Consider the following 22,364-nt stretch of genomic DNA (forward strand, 5'->3'; position numbering starts at 1 on the left):
TGGCAGTCAGAAAACCATGGCGGAGGATGCAAGCAAGGATGTATGCTGTTAGTTTTAACTGTTTCATCTATCACTTTTCACAAACATCAGACAGGTGGGTGTTTGTCCTTGAATGGAGTTCATCTACAGGAGGGCAAATTAAACACAGGACGACGTCCGTTGAGAATCGATCTAGATGGTCAATAAAACTCGCAAGTGCAAAGATCATCATCTAAAAGAGTTACAACAATACAAGGATCAATGGGCAAAAAAAGTTACACAAAAATACAGATGATAACATTAACAAAATGTGCAAGGAACAAAGGGGAGATTAGAGCATCATATACGGGCAACATAGGAATTGGCCTGTGTAACGTATCTCACCCATCGATATGGATTATATGTACTTGATTTCTTTGCTATCTGCAAGTATTTCACCTGCACCAGGTAACATGGTAGACTTGGCTGTAAGGAATAAAGGGAAAAACTGGCACACAATAAAAACTAAAAATCTTAAAATGGTAAAACTGTTCTTAAATGAGTAAAAGATAAGAGACGCATCACAGGTGTGCAAGCCTTTTACCTTGACATGAGAATATAGAAGGGGAGAGAAACAGGATCAAGATATATAGCACATCTACCCCTCTTAGTGATATTCTCACCCACTTCATATACAAATATCATTATATTCATATTTTTTATACAAGCAGCCTGGGCTAACCCATAAAACAATGCTGAGCAATTCTTCTACCACTACTATAGTAAGTATTATGGGTCATCTTACCTTCCACCAATTTGTTGCAGTTGTTTGGGTAATAAATTTGATAAACAAAAAATATTGTTGTAATGGCAACCAGTAATGGCTTACCTGAAGACGTGAAGCATTATACATCGGAATTGTGAATGTCATGCTAACTGGTCCAGCTTCCTTTGTGATATTCCCTGTATAAAGCAGCAAATATTTCATGAAACAACACATGAAAACATTGTAAATTTTCATGACCATTATGATTTATAATTCATACCATGCAACTCCTGTGAAAATGTCAGCTTTGCACGTAAGGTATGCTCTGATCCCCCAACAATCTGTTACGACACATTATTGACTTGTTTTATTTGCTAGTGCATGATCATTGCTTTGAAAGGAAAGAGGTTATGAAATCAAAGAGAAATTTAAGAAATGTTGCCTTCTTTAATCCCCATTCAAGCCTCCTATTTGCTTCCTTGAAATCTGTTGTTTGCCCAAGTGCTCCAGGTTCCAACTCAAAATTAACTCTGTCATAGAAAACTCATTATAAAAATGTTTGTGCTATAAAAATTGATATAATTTATAAATTATGTATAAACAGTATGATCTACCTTTGTGACTTGAAAAATCACTTATGAAGAGCAACTTTCTCAAACCCCATCTCTTAACTACATAATCACTATGCCTGATTTTATAAGGTCTATTGACCTGCTGCAAAGACAACTTTATAGCCTACCATGCTCTTGATAATTCCTCAGAAACTAGATTATTTTCTCAGTAAAATGCACTAAAGCATCAAAATACAAACAAGAGACTTCTATCCCCTTAAGATGAAATTCATAGCAAATATGCCTTTTACATCTTCAATCACAGTTTCTAATAATCATGATATTCTGGACTGCCATTCTATTTCTATCGGTGATCTTTTATTATTATTATTATTTTGACATGACAATCAAACTTGTCAATAGTTTCTATTTTCAGGATCCAGACACATAAGCTTGTTGAAATAGTGAAAGGGGGATCACAGCTGATAGGCTCATTTAAGCAACATGCTTAATTTATGAAAATCATGACATAATTTGCTGAGAACCTGGGATAACTCATTTGTTCCAAAAGACAAAATGTATTCTACATGAAAGAATACCTGGTGGTATATTTTGGCAGTGGCATCTGTACAATGATTGTGTTTGCGGTAATGCTTGAGGGAAATTCAGCAGATACTTTAAGAATCACTTCAGCCTATCAACATCAAACATAAAGAAAAGTGGAATGGTTATAAACTGTACATTAGAAGCAATAGTGAATGACTTTCTCCTGAATAAAATTTTCCATTTATTTAGTCAAAATTTGGTTCAAGTAACGTAGAGTCAAAACCGAAACTACAGAAATGGAAAACACGTCTCTTGACCAGTGCACAAGTTGTTATATCACTATGATTGGTTCTTTCAAGCCAAGTTATTTTCATTGTCAAGTAGAGTTCAGTATGGAAGATAATAATCACCTTAAGTGCACCTGCTTCTTCTATCAAAGTATTAATGCGAAAAGGAGGTTTAAATTCCTGAGTCATCCGATAATTCATGACAGGAAATTCACCATCTGGCGGTACCTGATATGTATTGGCAGGATAAAATGCTTATTAAGAAACTGGAAACATGTATATTGAACCTCTTCAATCTACATACACCTTTCAAGCTCATGTTGCTTTAGTTTCACTTACCAGAGTCAAAGTTCTATCCAGATCAAAATTATCTAGACGTACAGACTCATGGAAATTACAATCATCAAGTATCACTGAGCCTGACCCAAATGAACTTCTATAATCTGAAACAGCAAGCAGCAATATTGTAAGCGTGAGAGAGTTTTTTTTTTAAAACCATATTTAAAAGACAGCAGAAAGACACCTAGTAGATAATCATGGCTGACTATCACAAGGCACACAAGCATGCAAAAAGGATTGAATAGAAATAGAAAAAAAAAAATCCTCTCATTACGAACTTCAAAAACTAATTCAGCAAGGACCAAAAAAAAATATAAAAGCACAAACATATCGAATTATTAGCTGAAATTTATTACTAAAAGTAAACATGGCATCAAGAATATAAACCTAGATAAATGCACCATACTTGTTCATGCAAACATTCAACAAAGGAGCAACTCAGCTGTGAAATGTTAATGTTTAAGGCAATCATATGTAGGTATTATGCGGTCCAATAGCCAGTATTTCCTGAGGGTATATGAATTGATCTCTCACCACCTCTTCCTATGCTCAAGTCCTCGTTAAGGGCTAATCGGATTTCTGGATTTCCAGAAAGATAGCTCTTCATTTGAATGGTGCCATCAATTTCAGAAGTCAATATATATCCCTGTACAAAGAAATTTGCATAGATTAAAGAAAGATCGTGCATTGAGGAAACAAATAAAGCAGCTAATCAAGCAAAGATCATGAATGATTTTAGAGGAATAAGCACCATAAAAATTTAAAACAACATGAAGACAGTTCAGAGTGACTTCATGTATCCTCATCTAGTAAACCAATTCATTTACTTCATTCATTCCAAAAGAGGACAATAAAACATGCCAAGAACAGCGGCATGAGAAGGAGAAACCATTCTTAACAGACATCTGTTGCTCGTGCAGTTGGCTGTCAAATCATTACACCACATACACAGAAGCAATAAAATAATCCAAACTACAGATAATGAATGCATAAATGCTTACACTAGAGCTGAATGTCACACTGATTTTCTCAATTATATCCACAAAGATTTCCTCCCTCTTCCTACCCCCTGGCTCATTTGCAACAACAGACTTTGTGACAGCTGTACCTGGCATCCTTTTTGTCCCTTGCTGCATTCATCCAAATTCTTTAAGTTATTTGCATGGCATATGCAAACAAAATATTAAGCAATCCAAGTAATTTGAGCATGATCAGACAGATGATACCATACCATGAAAATGGCAGCAGGACTCAGAGGTTGCAAACGTGCAGCATCGACCACAAGTGGCTCATTGAATACATAGGACTTCAACAGTTCAGTGGACGTGGTTTGTACATAACCAAAATCCTGGTAGAAGAAGGCAACAAGTCACATGTTAAACTTTTTGGAAGAGCAATCAATAAACAATCAAACAATAGTTTAGCTTCGGCTAAGTAACATAACTTGTGCATGGACATGACATGTCTAATATTTCATGCAAAGCAAATGGTCAATGTACATTCTGCCAAAAATTCAGATGAACTGATGTTGTGTGCCCCATGATGCAAGAAATAAATACAAATCCACTCATGAGTCATTTTGAACTTTAAGGAACAAATGGATATGCTAGACAATACAAATGTCATTTGATAAAAAAAATTTGGTAACAAAGCGTCTTCTATACAATTTTGATCGTTTAGGATGTCTGATCATCCTATTTGCACAGCATTATTCTTTCTTTAAGTTTCTTTTGTACCAAAGAGAAAAGCAGGAAAGAAATAAAGGGCCTTCAACTCTTATGTCAGAGGTTCAAAATGTTGAAACCAAAGCACAATAAAATATAAAATTGAATAGCAAAGGATGAAGAAAGCAAACAAACAAGCGAGGGACCAGCAAAAATAAATAGCACACACGCCAACAAATAGAGCACCGGACATGAAGTCAAGAGCTATTGATAAAACAAAAAAGACAGCATGATAGAAAGCTTACAATGACTTCATCAAGCAACTCATACACGAGCACAAAGTTTTTCCGAAGAGAATCTTCATTGAGAACCCCAAGATAATCTTTGATAACACGAGCAATCCTTTGTAAAAGTTCCAAGACCAGAGAAGGTGACACATTTACTCTCGTGGTTGCAACAAATAATAATCCAACTACTTTCACATGAAAGTAGTTTACACCATCCACATTCTATTCATAGAAAAAAAAAGGAATCACAAAAAGAAGGGAAAGAAATCAGCACATTACTCTAAATATCTATTCACTAACCTAACGAAAAGAAAGACTCAGCAAATGTTCCAAATAATAAAAAAAAAAAAAAATAACGCCTGATATTATTATCATACAGAAAATAAGATACCTACAAAGACAGGGGGGGCCTCTTCTTCTCCGTCTTCCTTCCAAAACTTGACTTTGCGGAAAAATATTTCTGCACTTCCTTTTGGAACTTCACCGCGATCTTCAATTGACGAAATCATAATCAATCAATAGAATCCTATACTCTCTCTCTCTCTCTCTCATTCAGTAAAATAAAACAGATTTTATCATTACAAATAACAATTCAAACACTAAAAACCCTAGTAGGTCTGTTCGATAATTATATTAACACCACTAATTATACCTATTGAACAATTGAATTCAATTTAAATCAAATGGAATAGAAACACATGGCACTAGAAGACTGAATGCAGGGAGATTTTGAGCTGTCTTAGATTAGATTAGATCAATTGATTACCAGAAATAATTGAGATCTGTCAACAAAATAATTATGAGTAACTGGGACTAATTGTCAAAATTGTCAACAAAATAATTATGAGTAATTGGGACTAACTGCCAAAATTGTCATCAAAGACTAAATTGGATGCTTTAAAGACATTAGGGACCAAGTCAAGATGAAGACTAGCCAAACTTCAATCAACTGTAATGTTTTTTGAGACATTAAAGATTGTTCACACACAAAAAAAAAAAAAATTTCTTTTCTATTTTCAGTTTTTTTTAGTTTTATTTTTTCAATAAAAAATTATAAACATGTTCATTTGTTGAGGATGAAAACGTATGGATTTTTTCATAAAAAAAGGAAATATTTTAAGATTACAATTATTTTTCATAAACAAAATCAAAATCAAAATTTATAATATTATTTTTCTAGTAGAATATTAATTGTATTTCATTCAAAATAAAAAAATATCGTGAAAAAATTATAAACAAAAAATACTCATATTATATTTATAATAAAAAACACATTTATAATAAAAAAAACACATTTATAACATTAACTAAACGTAAAAATGTAAGAAAATAATAATTTAAATTTTCTAAATTGATAAAATTGTGTGTGTGTGTGTGTGTGTGTAACTGTATTGTTCATGTCTTTTTTTATATATATTTGAAAAATAATGAAAAGCTTATAAAGAAAAACTATGGAGAACCTTTCAAATATATTTTTCAAACTCCATATAAATTTGAAAAACTATAAAACTAGTTTTTTGAATGGATTAATATTGCATTTGATTAGAAAGTTCTATTTTTCTTCTTTTTTGACTCCAATTTTATAGAAAATTAGAGTATTACTCTATTTTTGAACACCTCTTAAGATGTTTTGGTATCCATTAAAAAATGTTACACGTGCACAATTCCTTAATTATCTTCAACATGATTATTATTTATCTTAAGAGTAATATTCTAATGAGATTTACATCCTAAATAATTTTGTTTATATTTTAAGTATGTTTAGAAATGGAGTCTATTTTTCTTCATAAATAGATAATCATGTTATTGTATTTGGCGTTACATGTGATTTTCACAAGTTTTTTTCATATTTTTTTCTATAAATTTTATTATTCTCTTATCACTTTTCTTAGCCTTTTGACTTCCAATATTTATCTTTATTCCTCTTGGTTTATTAGATTTTCTTGATCTAAGATCTTTAAATAATTTATTTTGATCTAATATCTTAATTAACGATCTGTTTTGATTCATTGAGTTGTCTTAAAACTCTAACATCTAAATGTTTTTAATTATAGATTTATTATTCTATTTCTGAAATCTGCATCTATCTCGATCACGAAGGAGCCATCATCTCTACATAGAATTTATCCTACGAGAAAAACACTTAATTGGCTACAATTTCTTACAACGTCGATGACATATTTTTTTATTTTTGAATATGAGGAAACTCCACCTTTCGGAAAGCACACTTTGTAGGCTCAGGTAAGCGAGTAAAATCCCGGCTGTCCCAGACTCTTACAAGAGGTGCACGTCCTGAGTTGAATTCGAGACCTGCTGTGCAGATCTCAAACCCTTTACCATCACGCTACGCCCTTGAAAACAAGATGACGCGTTGTGCTTGCCACTATAACAAAGATCTCACATGAAGAAAAATATGCCTTGCTCGTTTGAAAGAGCAACCTTTTTCTCTGTATCACGCCAGAAGGGCACCCAAATGATTCTATCGTGTCGGCTCCTGATTAAATTGCTCTAGGAGAGAAAGGGATTCACCAAAAAACATGCCTCAAAATAAGTCTCTCAATCTTCTCTTTAGCGCTTGTCTAGCATTAAAGGGAAAATGTACAGTACTGGAAGTGCCTTGGGCGACCGATTGGAGTAAAAATAGTATTGAACACTATTTTCTGTTGGGTTTAAAACAAAGCTCTACCGAAATAGGTAACTGAAAGGTTTTTCTAAAAAAAACAAAGGAGGAAGAAAAAAGATACGAACCTTAGGGCAACAGAAGCCCAAAGTGAGATCCTGCATGAAAGGGGAACTACTTAGATGTTATCCGCCCTTTTTCCACAGCTATAATATTAGACTTGGATGCGACGTCAAGTAAAGGTCAACATGCAAACAGTAGGTTCGAGGAGGGCACTTTGGTACCTCATCAATTCTCCCTCAATTTTTTTTGTTTTTTGAGAAATTAGCACATTTTAAAAAAGAGTATTGGCAAACTAGCATCGGTCAAAGTAAAAGTCACGGTTGAAAATAGTGATATTTAAAGTATTGTCATTAAAACTTTGATATATCTATAAGATTTTATTCTTTATTTTTTTCATTTTCTTTTCTCTTCTTTCCTTGAAATTTGTGAAAACCTATTTTGACTATTTATTTAAATATTGTTATTTCCTCCAAGAAAATTTGGTCCATGCTAGCATGCTAAAACATGTCTTGATGTGACTGAAATAAAAATCTAGAAACTTGTAATTAAATCAACTCTTCTTAAAGAAAACTAAGATCAAATTTGAAATTGAGTTTGACATAATTATAATATGTACCAAGACACCAAGAATATAAGTAACAACCCCCACCTAACGTTTATAATTGAGACACAGAATAAGAATTATAGAAAACACCACGAAACTTGATTTATTCTTTAATAAGTTAGAGTATTTTTATGAGGAACCAAGAAATATGAACAAAATCTCTCACACACAATAATAATTACTCAAATCAAAGTCTATCTCTAAAAAAACTAAATACAAGATAAATAATTATATTTAAAATAATTAAAAACATCATAAATAATGTTGAAAAATAATAAAAGTACTTTAAATAAAAAAAAATCTTAGATCAACCAGAAAACTAATACAATTCTCGCATAATAGCTTCTGGACCTTATCATAAGGCCTTTTTGATATATGATTTCCATGAAATTTTAACTCAATATAGAACAAGACCTATGAAAACTTCTAGTCAACTTTTAGCTTGATCCAATGGTTGGATAAAAATTATGCTTGTTAGAGTAAAACAGTGCATTAGAAAAAACAATCCTCTAATCACCAAAATTAATTAGCCCATGAAATATATGAATTAGACCCCTCTCGTGCGTGAATTAATCTTAACTAAGGTCCAATGTTCACTTGTTGATGTTGCGTTCTTGAAATCCATCTTGATTCAGATATTTTGAATAAGTCCATTGAATGCATATTTAGATACTTTGCCCTTGATCTTTTAATTTGCCCAATTGAAACTTGCAGTGGATCTTTTGGTGTGGTCTTGATCGTATCATCTCTTTTTTTCTTAAAAGGATTCATCCACAAATCATCACCTATATCAAACAAAGAGAGATAAAAATATATATATATATATATATATATATATATATTAAAAGTAGCATTAACACCATACTTATTTGGTAAATCTCTCTAAAGAATAAATCTGTTATATTAGTTGCATCATCGATTTTATGACAAGATATGAAATGTATCAATTTAGAAAACATATTCATAATTATAAAAATATAATCCCTATCCCTTTCTGACCTAGAAAAACCTAACACGAAATCCATAGATATACCAACCCAAGTGATGCAAACCCCGTAATCACATGGTCATGTAAACCACACGTAAACGAAACAACTCCCAAAAAGCAAAAAAATCAGGTTTTAAAGTGTGACACAAATATTACCTTGAATCTAAGCACCAACACTATTGGAATTTGAAACCCCCACCCAATAAAAAAAAATCATGAATGAAAAGTATAAGATGATGCCATAAAGACAATTGTTCTTTGATAAGTCGAATTTGTTGTTTGTCCTAGCAAAGAAAACGCATTGCATCACACAAAACACAAGTTAATTTCATGAATCCATGGCTGTTGACAATCTCATTATACAAAATGTTATATAATAGTTCAACTATTAACCCTAATAGACCCAAAACTTGTGAGCAAATATTTATCCACCTAGAATAAACCTAAAGTATGTTAACTAAGTCCAAACATGAAAAAAATAATAAAAACAACAAATATAACACATAAACTAAAATTGTTGCACCTAATTAAAAAAATATCCTAAGATAGATAAATTTCATAGTTTAAATAATGTCATAAATGAAATTTTTATCCTAAAAACACTAAGATCTATGTTGCCACCTTTAAACTTTCAAAATAAGCTAGTAAATTGATTGGTGAAGTTGCCTCCCCTTTAGTTTCCTTATTTGTCTAGGATAATTAGTTGCAACTTTAAAGAATCATCTCAAAGTATGAAAATCCTTGTCGCAATTCTTTTACCTTCCTTGTAGAATTAGAAAACTCTCTAAAATAAGTTAACTAATTTGTCATTAAATATCACAAACCTTTATTTCGTTGTGTAGTTAGAGTGGATAGGTATCCTTACAAGAAAAGGATTTTGGAACATTAATGAATCCTTACCACTTGAAAATTTTAGAAAAAAAATGAATAGAGTCATGTTGGGTCAATTTGTCAAACCCGTAATCCGAGTTATGAGATTGAGATAACACCATAGAAAGCAAATAAAAAAAATTACGAGCTCAATTTCCAACGAACTCAATATTGAAGGGTAAAATTTAGATAAAAAAACACAAAACAAAACACTATTCTAATTAAATAATATATTATAAGTGTTGCTATAATGGTTTAGTATTTTGTGAGTGTGATTACAATGATTTAGTCACACCCTTTAATGTTTCGTTAAATATATTTATGCTTCCTAAGAGTCTTCTCGAGTTTCTGTCTTTCAATGCAATCTATAAATTCATCGGTTAGACATGTTCTATTGTAAATATCAAGATATTGAAAACAAAGGTTTATTCATTGGTTAAACTTTGAAGGTTAAAGCAGAATCGATTGATCAAAAACCAAAAGTTTCACGCCATGAAAAAAAAAATTCAGTCTCCATCTGGGATTGCAGCCTAAACAGAGGCCAGTTAAAATTCAAATGTTTTTTTATTTAAAATTATTTTTATTTTATATTTTCGGATCTTTTTGATATACTGATGCTAAAAAAAAAAAAAAAAATTAATATATATATTATTTTGATGTGTTTCTAAATAATTGTTTTTTTTTAAAAAAATCACTACTATACTTTGAAGCACCCTTCTATGCATTTCAAAAGAAAAAGTAAAAGCAAAAATTAATTTGTAAGGATCACATTTCCTTGGCTGCTACCACGATTAAAGAACTCTAAATTCTAGGCTATTACTTGTCATTAAGAAAGCTTTTGGATCAATTGTTGTAAAATGTATTAATTGAGTAAGCGACATTGAAAATGGCGCATTACAACACGCAACAATAAGAATGACAGACAAACCCTAAAATATATAATTTAATTGGTCAGTTCTAGATTTGTTTTTTAAAAATTACCAGTTTGAGTTGTTCAAACTTCAGGGTCATTGGAGGTTTATATAGTCATTAATTTTAGAACCTGTAAAATTAATCGAGATATGTGCAAACTAGCCGGAACATCCATATTAATAATAATAATAAAATAATGACAGACATGGCAGCACCTCGAGTTGGCTTTCACACCGTAAAGAGACGGCTAACTAGTTGCAACTTGAAAGTCACTGAACAAGAAATGCCTTGCCATTTAATTATTACGTGATAATGGATTTGGTCTTTCAGATACAAATGTTTTGGAATCAGGTCAACATTGTTATTTTTTTTTGTCTTCAATTGAATCCCTTCATTCTGACCAGTCATCGGATAATTCATACTCTTTCATGAAAACGACACCTTTTTGTAGGGAATATGATGGTTTCGGCTAAAAACGTGAGAAGGATTATGACAAAACTCTCATATTTAAGATTTTTTAATACTTAGGAAACCCAATTAATTTGGTGTTCATCCTTTTGGCAATTGGTATATATATTGGCCTTATGACCAAGTTTTCATTGATTTGCACTTTTCACTCTTCTTACGAGACACATAAAGAGAAGAGATAGCAACATGAATCTTGTATTAAGAAGACATTGATACCATGCTTGGTTTGTTTAGTGATGGATGAACATTCTTGGCACTTCTTGAAAAATAAATTTTCAGTCCAAGTCTTTATTTAAAAGGTTCAAAGATAGAATAATAATCCAATAATAGATAGGTTGTGCTTATATTTATAAGCTTGACAAAATATCAAACCTAAGTGATATGAATCTAACTCATTTCCAGGCCTAATGTTTTTAGACATGGCTACGAGCCAAGCCTAAGAGTGTGTTTGGTATTGCGGTTGCTGTTGTGGTTGTGGTTTGAAAAAAGTTATTTTATAAAAAGTACTTTTAGTTGAGGTTGGTTTGAAAAAATAGGTGTTTGGTTAAAACTGTGGTTGAAATTGAGGTTGAACAAAAAGTAATTTAATGTGTTTGGTTAAAAAAATGCTTTTCAAATTGAGGTTATAAAATAATTAAAAAATATTTTTAATTTAAATATTGAAGATTTAACTACTATTATTACATCATGAAATAAATAATATTGATATCAAATATTTTTTATTATTCCATTAAACTATATGCAATGTCATCACATACAAAATCTATCCAACAATGACTATATTTTTCATGGTTTCTTAAGCATGCAACAACAAAAACTGAATTTTTTGTTACGTCATCAAACGATATCCTTCTAATTTTTTGAATAAAACACAATTAAAATAAAAATAAAAACTGAATTTTTTTAACTGGGTCAGACCCGGCAAGAACATAATTGGAATTGCGATCAAATTTCACAAATGCTACGTCATCATGCGATATCCTTCTAATTTATGTAGTGTTATAAATAATATTAAATACTAGTTTTTCGAGTAAAACTCAATTTTTTTAAAAAAATTTACAATTTCATTACGTACAAAATTCATTCAACAAGAATGATAGTTTTCATGATTTTTTGAGCGTGCAATAAATTTAGGTAAAATATTATCAGGAATAAAATTGAGATTACAATACGAATAAATTTAATTCACCTTAAACTATTTTTTTAACAAACAAAAAAAAAATATTGTTCACGTTCACGTGAATAGTGCGAGTGAAATCAATTAATTGCACTGATTTTTTTTTAAAAAAAAATTTCATGTGAACAGTGCGAGTGAATTAATTTAATTCACTTGCATTGTTTTTCAAAATTAAAAAAAAAATATTGTTCACGTTAGTACGTGAACAGTGCTGCAGTGGAGCATGGCTCCACTGTTCACTGAACAGTGGAGCCATGCTCCACTGTTGGTGTTAATGTCTAGACGAGAAGCAGCAAAATGCTGCTTCTCAAAAACCTGTGGCACACCACAGTTATCAGTGGGTCCCATGACAAAAAAACTGCTCTTTTAATTTTACCAAACACTAAAAGTTGTGGTTGCGGGTGAATCTCACCCGCAACCACAATAACAAACACCCATTAAGTGAGCATAGATTTGACAAGCTGTCAGATCCAACGCTTTTATACTTGACTACATACTGAGTCTAAGCGAATATAAATCTAACGTCGAATCCATTATCCTTAAACTTGTTAAAGTACCAAGCCCAAATAGGTATGTGTTTGAAACATTATCATTTAGAAATCTGGATCGAAAATATTTTCTTATTTAATTTTAGAATCACAGATGAAAGTTATTTAAACTTAGTACCTATAGCAATACCCTAATTATACTGATATAAGGAGATGTCCATGTGTTTTCTTCCTTTCTTTCTTGCTTTTCCCCCTAATTTTTAAGCTAAGGCAGGTTTTGCAGAGGCAAAAGCTGGTATCGAAAGCAATGCGTGTTTTCTTATAATCACAGTACTTTAAAATTAAGAGATTATTGACTTGTAAAAATATACCACAAGATAATGCAGTTTAACTCATTGCTCCGTGATTATAGTACAAAAATTACTTCAGTATCTAAAAAAAGAGGGGAGGGAATAGCAATATGCACTTCCGAATAAGTAACTGACCTAAGACATTAAAAGTAAAAACACTACGAACTAGAAATTATATAAATAAGTTCTTCACAATTGTGTTAGTCATAGATAATAAAATTATTCATAAAGAACTTCATCTCATTCCTCTGCGCAGCTTGAAGGTAAATTACTGTAAATTACAGCGACTGTACGGAAAGATTCATCGCCACAGGCCCGAGTTTATATCATAACTTTGTAAAATAGCATTACTAACTTAAAAAAGGGACAAAGCAGATTCAAGAGGCAAGTTGTTGCCTTTTCTCGATAGCGAAAGGGAAGCCCTCGGGACCAATTCTTGAGATCTTTTCATGCAGTATATCCATGGCTGGTGGACAATTGAATTCAATAATTCAGATCTTCAAGAAGATGACTCCTTTCAATTAATGTCATTGTCAGAATTTCGAGTTAAGCCCAAATCAACACGAGCAATTTAGAAATAATAAATCAACCATACAAAAGTTGTACACGTGTAAAGTTCCTGTAGATTGCTTCACTAGGTAGCTGACATGCAATGCAAGATACAAACTACAAAGCAACTTGGCAAGATCACAAATCGTTTTCGACTAGCCCATTGCCACCCGCAAAAAATATTAAGCACAAAAAAAAAAAGTCCGGGTGTTAATACCGGTGATAGGCATGTGTGGTCAAGATAACAAAGATAGATTATTGACAATAAAAAGTGAAATTACATTTTTTTTGTTTGAGTTAAATAAAAAAAAATAGATCATCAATGAAATTGTATTTTTTAAAAAAATTGGGAGACAAGAAAAACATTAAACAAAAAAATAAATGCTAAGAAATAACTTGTTAAATTTGCTCCACGGATAATAAATTTAATTGAATTCAATGATTTGTTTTATTAATTTTTTTAAAATCAAATATAAAATAGTAATATTAAAAAAAAAAAAAAGAACCCAGCCATGTATGCTGGGTATTTTAAAAAGAAACAGCCCAGCTCGCATGCCTGGCTTGTTCTATTTTTTTTTCCAGCAAAAAAAATGGTATTTAAAAGATGGCGGCGGCTGCAAGGACAGAGGCACTCATGAATTAATTTGACGATCTTAAAAAAAAAAAAAATTGTTGATTTGAAAACTCCACTCTCAAAAAATCAAAAAGGTTTACAGCATAACCTAAGATTTTTTGCCTCTGGAATTGAAAAACTCAAATGGGTCTTCTTCACCTCATGATTGATATCCATAAAAAATAAAATTTGATGCTGCCGTAGAGCTCGAAACCAAGAGTTGAACAATACTAAAGCAGACTAAACTACGAAACCATATGGCATAAGAATTCCTGTTTTGAATGGGCATCGACACATAAGAGAGGAGGGCAAGCACCAAGGACAGGGCATGAGAACAGTTTGGTGTTTGAGGGAGATAAACCTCAAGCCTAATTTTAATTTTTGTTTAACAAATTATTTAAAAAACATTAAGATGTTCTGTAGAAATCAACACGTGAACACTTCATGAAGAAAGCAACAGTCATAGAAATGCGAGCATCATTATGGACTGATGGTCTTCCGAGTAATAAAATGGGATGGTCGGGTGGTCGGAGCATTTGAAGGGGGGGGGGGTGATTGAAGCGGTAGGAGAAAATTTGGGAATTTAGGGTTAAGGTTAGTATGTATAAATTGAGTATGAGAGTTCGTGTTATATTGTGTTATATTATGTATGATGATAAATTTATTTTTTAGTTCAATTTAAATTTAAAAATTGTGTTGACTGAGAATAAAAATTATAATTAAAAAAATTGTGTTATCATTCTTTAGCTTTTTTTTTTTGTTTTGGATAATATTTTTTTTGTTTCAATTATATTAATGTTGTTGTTTTTGTTCTTTGTATTTTTCTTGATGAGTCTTGGGATGATTGCAAAACAAACGTCTAATTTATTAAGAAATTGTTGTGTAAAACCTTAATTGTTTACGCGAGGACACACCGTAATATGATTTATTTATTTATTTATTTTGTGAATGAACGGTGAGAATCTTTAGCTACGAACAATAAAATCAAGTATTCACGTCATGCATAAACGCCAAGGTTTTTTTACCATACATAAGAAACCCACATGAAATATTTGCTTAGATGGGTCCCGTGGCAATGATTTTGAGCTTTGATTGTTTGCATCACTCCATGAAAAATCATTGTGATTTTCATGGTACAAACAAAAACTGCTCGAGTTAAGAGATAGAATTGGTTTGGTTATGACTTGCATTAATTGTTTAATACTAGATTGAAAGAAGATGAGAGAGCAACGGTTGTCTCAAGTAATTAATTGAAAATCACATTGCTGATGATGCCTTAATATCTTAACATAAATTCAAATTCATCTCACTCATCTTATATGATGCATACAATCCTTATGATCAATTATTAAAAATGTATGATGTTTTGATTTCAAGTTAAACCATAACAAAACACAATAGAAATTGATTTTTTTTTGAAAAAAAATATCAATAACTCATAACTTATTAAACTAAATTCAATGTGTAATATTAAATAAATGATCTCCCCATAAAAAAAAATTAAGTAATAGTTGAACATTACTATCGAGTTAATATATTTACAGTTATCGTTGATCAACGATTACAAAAGCTAAATAATATATCTAATAAGCAGGTGACCAAGTTTCTTCTTATATTGAGCGCAACTTTAAATTATAAAAATACCTATAAATTATTTAGTATTGAAAATATCCTTTGAAAATATCCTAGCTCCGATTGTGGTGGACACCCTATATGTTTTGGTTTGTAGTATAATGTTCACAGGAAGTACGAAGTGGCATCTCTAAACGGAATAACTACTACAGTGGCCATAAAACATGACACGTATCGTCTACAGACCACAGAACGAATAAATTTTGAAAGCTATTGCCGGACATAATAGCTCAACTGCTTGAGGACTGATTGAGGGGGGAGGGGAAAGGAAGGCAGAGTTGTGTCCATGGACCATGATAGGCAATGCAGGCTCTGGTGGATGCTGGAAAGATGGCAGATCGTGCTGTTTTGGGTCTTTAGGCTTTTCGGGTTTTGCAATAGCTGGCACATGAGGATCAAATGGCAACTCAGGCTGGCTTCGGTAAAGGAGGCAATTCAGGTTTTGGCAACTCTGGTAACTGAGGGAGAGGGAATTCAAGCTCAGGAACAGGTGGTAATTCTTGTTTTGGAAAAGTTGGGATGGTGGGTGCTATTCTGGTTTGGGAAGTCAAGGGGACTTTGGCACATCTAAAAGGGCGAGAGGCGATTACATTGCTCCCACTAAAATGGTGACAAAGCAACGATGAATACAGGAAATATAACCGATGAGTGATGGTGATTAGCATACTTGGCAATTCAGAATTGATAGCTCTGAGAGCTGATAGCATCAATGGTTAGATATGAGAGGCTCATTATAATTGTGAGAACGGTTTGCATGAGGCCTGTTTCGAGTGTTTATAGCAGGGGGACGATCCACCTGGGGAAGTGGCAGTCAGAAAACCATGGCGGAGGATGCAAGCAAGGATGTATGCTGTTAGTTTTAACTGTTTCATCTATCACTTTTCACAAACATCAGACAGGTGGGTGTTTGTCCTTGAATGGAGTTCATCTACAGGAGGGCAAATTAAACACAGGACGACGTCCGTTGAGAATCGATCTAGATGGTCAATAAAACTCGCAAGTGCAAAGATCATCATCTAAAAGAGTTACAACAATACAAGGATCAATGGGCAAAAAAAGTTACACAAAAATACAGATGATAACATTAACAAAATGTGCAAGGAACAAAGGGGAGATTAGAGCATCATATACGGGCAACATAGGAATTGGCCTGTGTAACGTATCTCACCCATCGATATGGATTATATGTACTTGATTTCTTTGCTATCTGCAAGTATTTCACCTGCACCAGGTAACATGGTAGACTTGGCTGTAAGGAATAAAGGGAAAAACTGGCACACAATAAAAACTAAAAATCTTAAAATGGTAAAACTGTTCTTAAATGAGTAAAAGATAAGAGACGCATCACAGGTGTGCAAGCCTTTTACCTTGACATGAGAATATAGAAGGGGAGAGAAACAGGATCAAGATATATAGCACATCTACCCCTCTTAGTGATATTCTCACCCACTTCATATACAAATATCATTATATTCATATTTTTTATACAAGCAGCCTGGGCTAACCCATAAAACAATGCTGAGCAATTCTTCTACCACTACTATAGTAAGTATTATGGGTCATCTTACCTTCCACCAATTTGTTGCAGTTGTTTGGGTAATAAATTTGATAAACAAAAAATATTGTTGTAATGGCAACCAGTAATGGCTTACCTGAAGACGTGAAGCATTATACATCGGAATTGTGAATGTCATGCTAACTGGTCCAGCTTCCTTTGTGATATTCCCTGTATAAAGCAGCAAATATTTCATGAAACAACACATGAAAACATTGTAAATTTTCATGACCATTATGATTTATAATTCATACCATGCAACTCCTGTGAAAATGTCAGCTTTGCACGTAAGGTATGCTCTGATCCCCCAACAATCTGTTACGACACATTATTGACTTGTTTTATTTGCTAGTGCATGATCATTGCTTTGAAAGGAAAGAGGTTATGAAATCAAAGAGAAATTTAAGAAATGTTGCCTTCTTTAATCCCCATTCAAGCCTCCTATTTGCTTCCTTGAAATCTGTTGTTTGCCCAAGTGCTCCAGGTTCCAACTCAAAATTAACTCTGTCATAGAAAACTCATTATAAAAATGTTTGTGCTATAAAAATTGATATAATTTATAAATTATGTATAAACAGTATGATCTACCTTTGTGACTTGAAAAATCACTTATGAAGAGCAACTTTCTCAAACCCCATCTCTTAACTACATAATCACTATGCCTGATTTTATAAGGTCTATTGACCTGCTGCAAAGACAACTTTATAGCCTACCATGCTCTTGATAATTCCTCAGAAACTAGATTATTTTCTCAGTAAAATGCACTAAAGCATCAAAATACAAACAAGAGACTTCTATCCCCTTAAGATGAAATTCATAGCAAATATGCCTTTTACATCTTCAATCACAGTTTCTAATAATCATGATATTCTGGACTGCCATTCTATTTCTATCGGTGATCTTTTATTATTATTATTATTTTGACATGACAATCAAACTTGTCAATAGTTTCTATTTTCAGGATCCAGACACATAAGCTTGTTGAAATAGTGAAAGGGGGATCACAGCTGATAGGCTCATTTAAGCAACATGCTTAATTTATGAAAATCATGACATAATTTGCTGAGAACCTGGGATAACTCATTTGTTCCAAAAGACAAAATGTATTCTACATGAAAGAATACCTGGTGGTATATTTTGGCAGTGGCATCTGTACAATGATTGTGTTTGCGGTAATGCTTGAGGGAAATTCAGCAGATACTTTAAGAATCACTTCAGCCTATCAACATCAAACATAAAGAAAAGTGGAATGGTTATAAACTGTACATTAGAAGCAATAGTGAATGACTTTCTCCTGAATAAAATTTTCCATTTATTTAGTCAAAATTTGGTTCAAGTAACGTAGAGTCAAAACCGAAACTACAGAAATGGAAAACACGTCTCTTGACCAGTGCACAAGTTGTTATATCACTATGATTGGTTCTTTCAAGCCAAGTTATTTTCATTGTCAAGTAGAGTTCAGTATGGAAGATAATAATCACCTTAAGTGCACCTGCTTCTTCTATCAAAGTATTAATGCGAAAAGGAGGTTTAAATTCCTGAGTCATCCGATAATTCATGACAGGAAATTCACCATCTGGCGGTACCTGATATGTATTGGCAGGATAAAATGCTTATTAAGAAACTGGAAACATGTATATTGAACCTCTTCAATCTACATACACCTTTCAAGCTCATGTTGCTTTAGTTTCACTTACCAGAGTCAAAGTTCTATCCAGATCAAAATTATCTAGACGTACAGACTCATGGAAATTACAATCATCAAGTATCACTGAGCCTGACCCAAATGAACTTCTATAATCTGAAACAGCAAGCAGCAATATTGTAAGCGTGAGAGAGTTTTTTTTTTAAAACCATATTTAAAAGACAGCAGAAAGACACCTAGTAGATAATCATGGCTGACTATCACAAGGCACACAAGCATGCAAAAAGGATTGAATAGAAATAGAAAAAAAAAATCCTCTCATTACGAACTTCAAAAACTAATTCAGCAAGGACCAAAAAAAAATATAAAAGCACAAACATATCGAATTATTAGCTGAAATTTATTACTAAAAGTAAACATGGCATCAAGAATATAAACCTAGATAAATGCACCATACTTGTTCATGCAAACATTCAACAAAGGAGCAACTCAGCTGTGAAATGTTAATGTTTAAGGCAATCATATGTAGGTATTATGCGGTCCAATAGCCAGTATTTCCTGAGGGTATATGAATTGATCTCTCACCACCTCTTCCTATGCTCAAGTCCTCGTTAAGGGCTAATCGGATTTCTGGATTTCCAGAAAGATAGCTCTTCATTTGAATGGTGCCATCAATTTCAGAAGTCAATATATATCCCTGTACAAAGAAATTTGCATAGATTAAAGAAAGATCGTGCATTGAGGAAACAAATAAAGCAGCTAATCAAGCAAAGATCATGAATGATTTTAGAGGAATAAGCACCATAAAAATTTAAAACAACATGAAGACAGTTCAGAGTGACTTCATGTATCCTCATCTAGTAAACCAATTCATTTACTTCATTCATTCCAAAAGAGGACAATAAAACATGCCAAGAACAGCGGCATGAGAAGGAGAAACCATTCTTAACAGACATCTGTTGCTCGTGCAGTTGGCTGTCAAATCATTACACCACATACACAGAAGCAATAAAATAATCCAAACTACAGATAATGAATGCATAAATGCTTACACTAGAGCTGAATGTCACACTGATTTTCTCAATTATATCCACAAAGATTTCCTCCCTCTTCCTACCCCCTGGCTCATTTGCAACAACAGACTTTGTGACAGCTGTACCTGGCATCCTTTTTGTCCCTTGCTGCATTCATCCAAATTCTTTAAGTTATTTGCATGGCATATGCAAACAAAATATTAAGCAATCCAAGTAATTTGAGCATGATCAGACAGATGATACCATACCATGAAAATGGCAGCAGGACTCAGAGGTTGCAAACGTGCAGCATCGACCACAAGTGGCTCATTGAATACATAGGACTTCAACAGTTCAGTGGACGTGGTTTGTACATAACCAAAATCCTGGTAGAAGAAGGCAACAAGTCACATGTTAAACTTTTTGGAAGAGCAATCAATAAACAATCAAACAATAGTTTAGCTTCGGCTAAGTAACATAACTTGTGCATGGACATGACATGTCTAATATTTCATGCAAAGCAAATGGTCAATGTACATTCTGCCAAAAATTCAGATGAACTGATGTTGTGTGCCCCATGATGCAAGAAATAAATACAAATCCACTCATGAGTCATTTTGAACTTTAAGGAACAAATGGATATGCTAGACAATACAAATGTCATTTGATAAAAAAAATTTGGTAACAAAGCGTCTTCTATACAATTTTGATCGTTTAGGATGTCTGATCATCCTATTTGCACAGCATTATTCTTTCTTTAAGTTTCTTTTGTACCAAAGAGAAAAGCAGGAAAGAAATAAAGGGCCTTCAACTCTTATGTCAGAGGTTCAAAATGTTGAAACCAAAGCACAATAAAATATAAAATTGAATAGCAAAGGATGAAGAAAGCAAACAAACAAGCGAGGGACCAGCAAAAATAAATAGCACACACGCCAACAAATAGAGCACCGGACATGAAGTCAAGAGCTATTGATAAAACAAAAAAGACAGCATGATAGAAAGCTTACAATGACTTCATCAAGCAACTCATACACGAGCACAAAGTTTTTCCGAAGAGAATCTTCATTGAGAACCCCAAGATAATCTTTGATAACACGAGCAATCCTTTGTAAAAGTTCCAAGACCAGAGAAGGTGACACATTTACTCTCGTGGTTGCAACAAATAATAATCCAACTACTTTCACATGAAAGTAGTTTACACCATCCACATTCTATTCATAGAAAAAAAAAGGAATCACAAAAAGAAGGGAAAGAAATCAGCACATTACTCTAAATATCTATTCACTAACCTAACGAAAAGAAAGACTCAGCAAATGTTCCAAATAATAAAAAAAAAAAAAAATAACGCCTGATATTATTATCATACAGAAAATAAGATACCTACAAAGACAGGGGGGGCCTCTTCTTCTCCGTCTTCCTTCCAAAACTTGACTTTGCGGAAAAATATTTCTGCACTTCCTTTTGGAACTTCACCGCGATCTTCAATTGACGAAATCATAATCAATCAATAGAATCCTATACTCTCTCTCTCTCTCTCTCATTCAGTAAAATAAAACAGATTTTATCATTACAAATAACAATTCAAACACTAAAAACCCTAGTAGGTCTGTTCGATAATTATATTAACACCACTAATTATACCTATTGAACAATTGAATTCAATTTAAATCAAATGGAATAGAAACACATGGCACTAGAAGACTGAATGCAGGGAGATTTTGAGCTGTCTTAGATTAGATTAGATCAATTGATTACCAGAAATAATTGAGATCTGCCTGTCAAGTAAAAGGATCAGATCGGTAAACAATATCAGGGATAACAGAGAGATAGAGAGGACTTACAATCGCGAAAGACAATATTGTCGCCTCGCTGCGAGAGCACGAAGAATTGAGAGATCATGATTTCTTTCTTTTTTTTAGCTCGATCGATTTGTTTCTGCAGTCTTGCAAGCTAGTTCAAGTTGAGGCACCAATTTGCTTTTGTTGGCTTCGAGTGCTTGCGTCACATATTTCACTGCACGTTTTTCTTTGCCGTTCCACCTTTGTTATTACACTTTGGCCCCTACAGAATTTATGTAATGCCCGTTTGAACCAATGCACCTTCTGTAACTGGAACTGTTAAGAAATATACTAGGCTTCGATTTTATAAAAACCATATTTATTTAGAAAAAGAAAAACCCTAACTTTATTTTCAAATATAATATTTCTCCATTTTTTTCATTTTTTTAAATTTATACTGAGCTTATAAAATATATTTTTAGAGGTTATCTATAATTTTTCAATATAAATGTTTTATTTTTTCAAAATAAAAAAAATGAACAATACAATTTTTTTTCTTTTATATACAAGTGCTTTTAGCAATGTAAAATATTAAAAAAAATTATATATTTTTATATTTAATTATTTTCATAATTTTTTTA

The 22,364-nt window shown here is 32.6% G+C and overlaps 1 protein-coding gene across 18 annotated transcripts; it reads right to left on the reverse strand.

Moving 5' to 3' along the window:
* Positions 1-159: 159 nt before the first annotated feature.
* On the reverse strand, positions 160-21,953 carry LOC7461819 (AP-4 complex subunit mu). Of its 18 annotated transcripts, none has more exons than XM_052450517.1 (13): positions 21,787-21,953; positions 21,330-21,424; positions 4,417-4,620; positions 3,679-3,795; positions 3,449-3,577; positions 2,982-3,093; positions 2,448-2,551; positions 2,232-2,336; positions 1,875-1,969; positions 1,167-1,254; positions 1,005-1,065; positions 848-921; positions 160-417 (listed from the first exon to the last, which is right to left on the reverse strand). In XM_052450517.1, the coding sequence occupies exons 1-13, from the start codon at positions 21,842-21,844 to the stop codon at positions 319-321; spliced, it is 1,341 nt and encodes a 446-aa protein (XP_052306477.1). In that variant the 5' UTR covers positions 21,845-21,953; the 3' UTR covers positions 160-318. The 18 variants fall into 18 exon arrangements, with proteins under 18 accessions (XP_052306477.1, XP_052306482.1, XP_052306491.1 ...); XM_052450522.1 differs by lacking the exon at positions 4,417-4,620 and adding an exon at positions 20,953-21,156; XM_052450531.1 differs by lacking the exons at positions 3,679-3,795; positions 4,417-4,620 and adding exons at positions 20,215-20,331; positions 20,953-21,156 and having other exon boundaries at positions 2,985-3,093.
* Between the last annotated feature and the right edge of the window lie 411 nt (positions 21,954-22,364).

This window comes from Populus trichocarpa, chromosome 2 (genome assembly GCF_000002775.5).
Source record: "Populus trichocarpa isolate Nisqually-1 chromosome 2, P.trichocarpa_v4.1, whole genome shotgun sequence".
NCBI lineage: Eukaryota > Viridiplantae > Streptophyta > Magnoliopsida > Malpighiales > Salicaceae > Populus > Populus trichocarpa.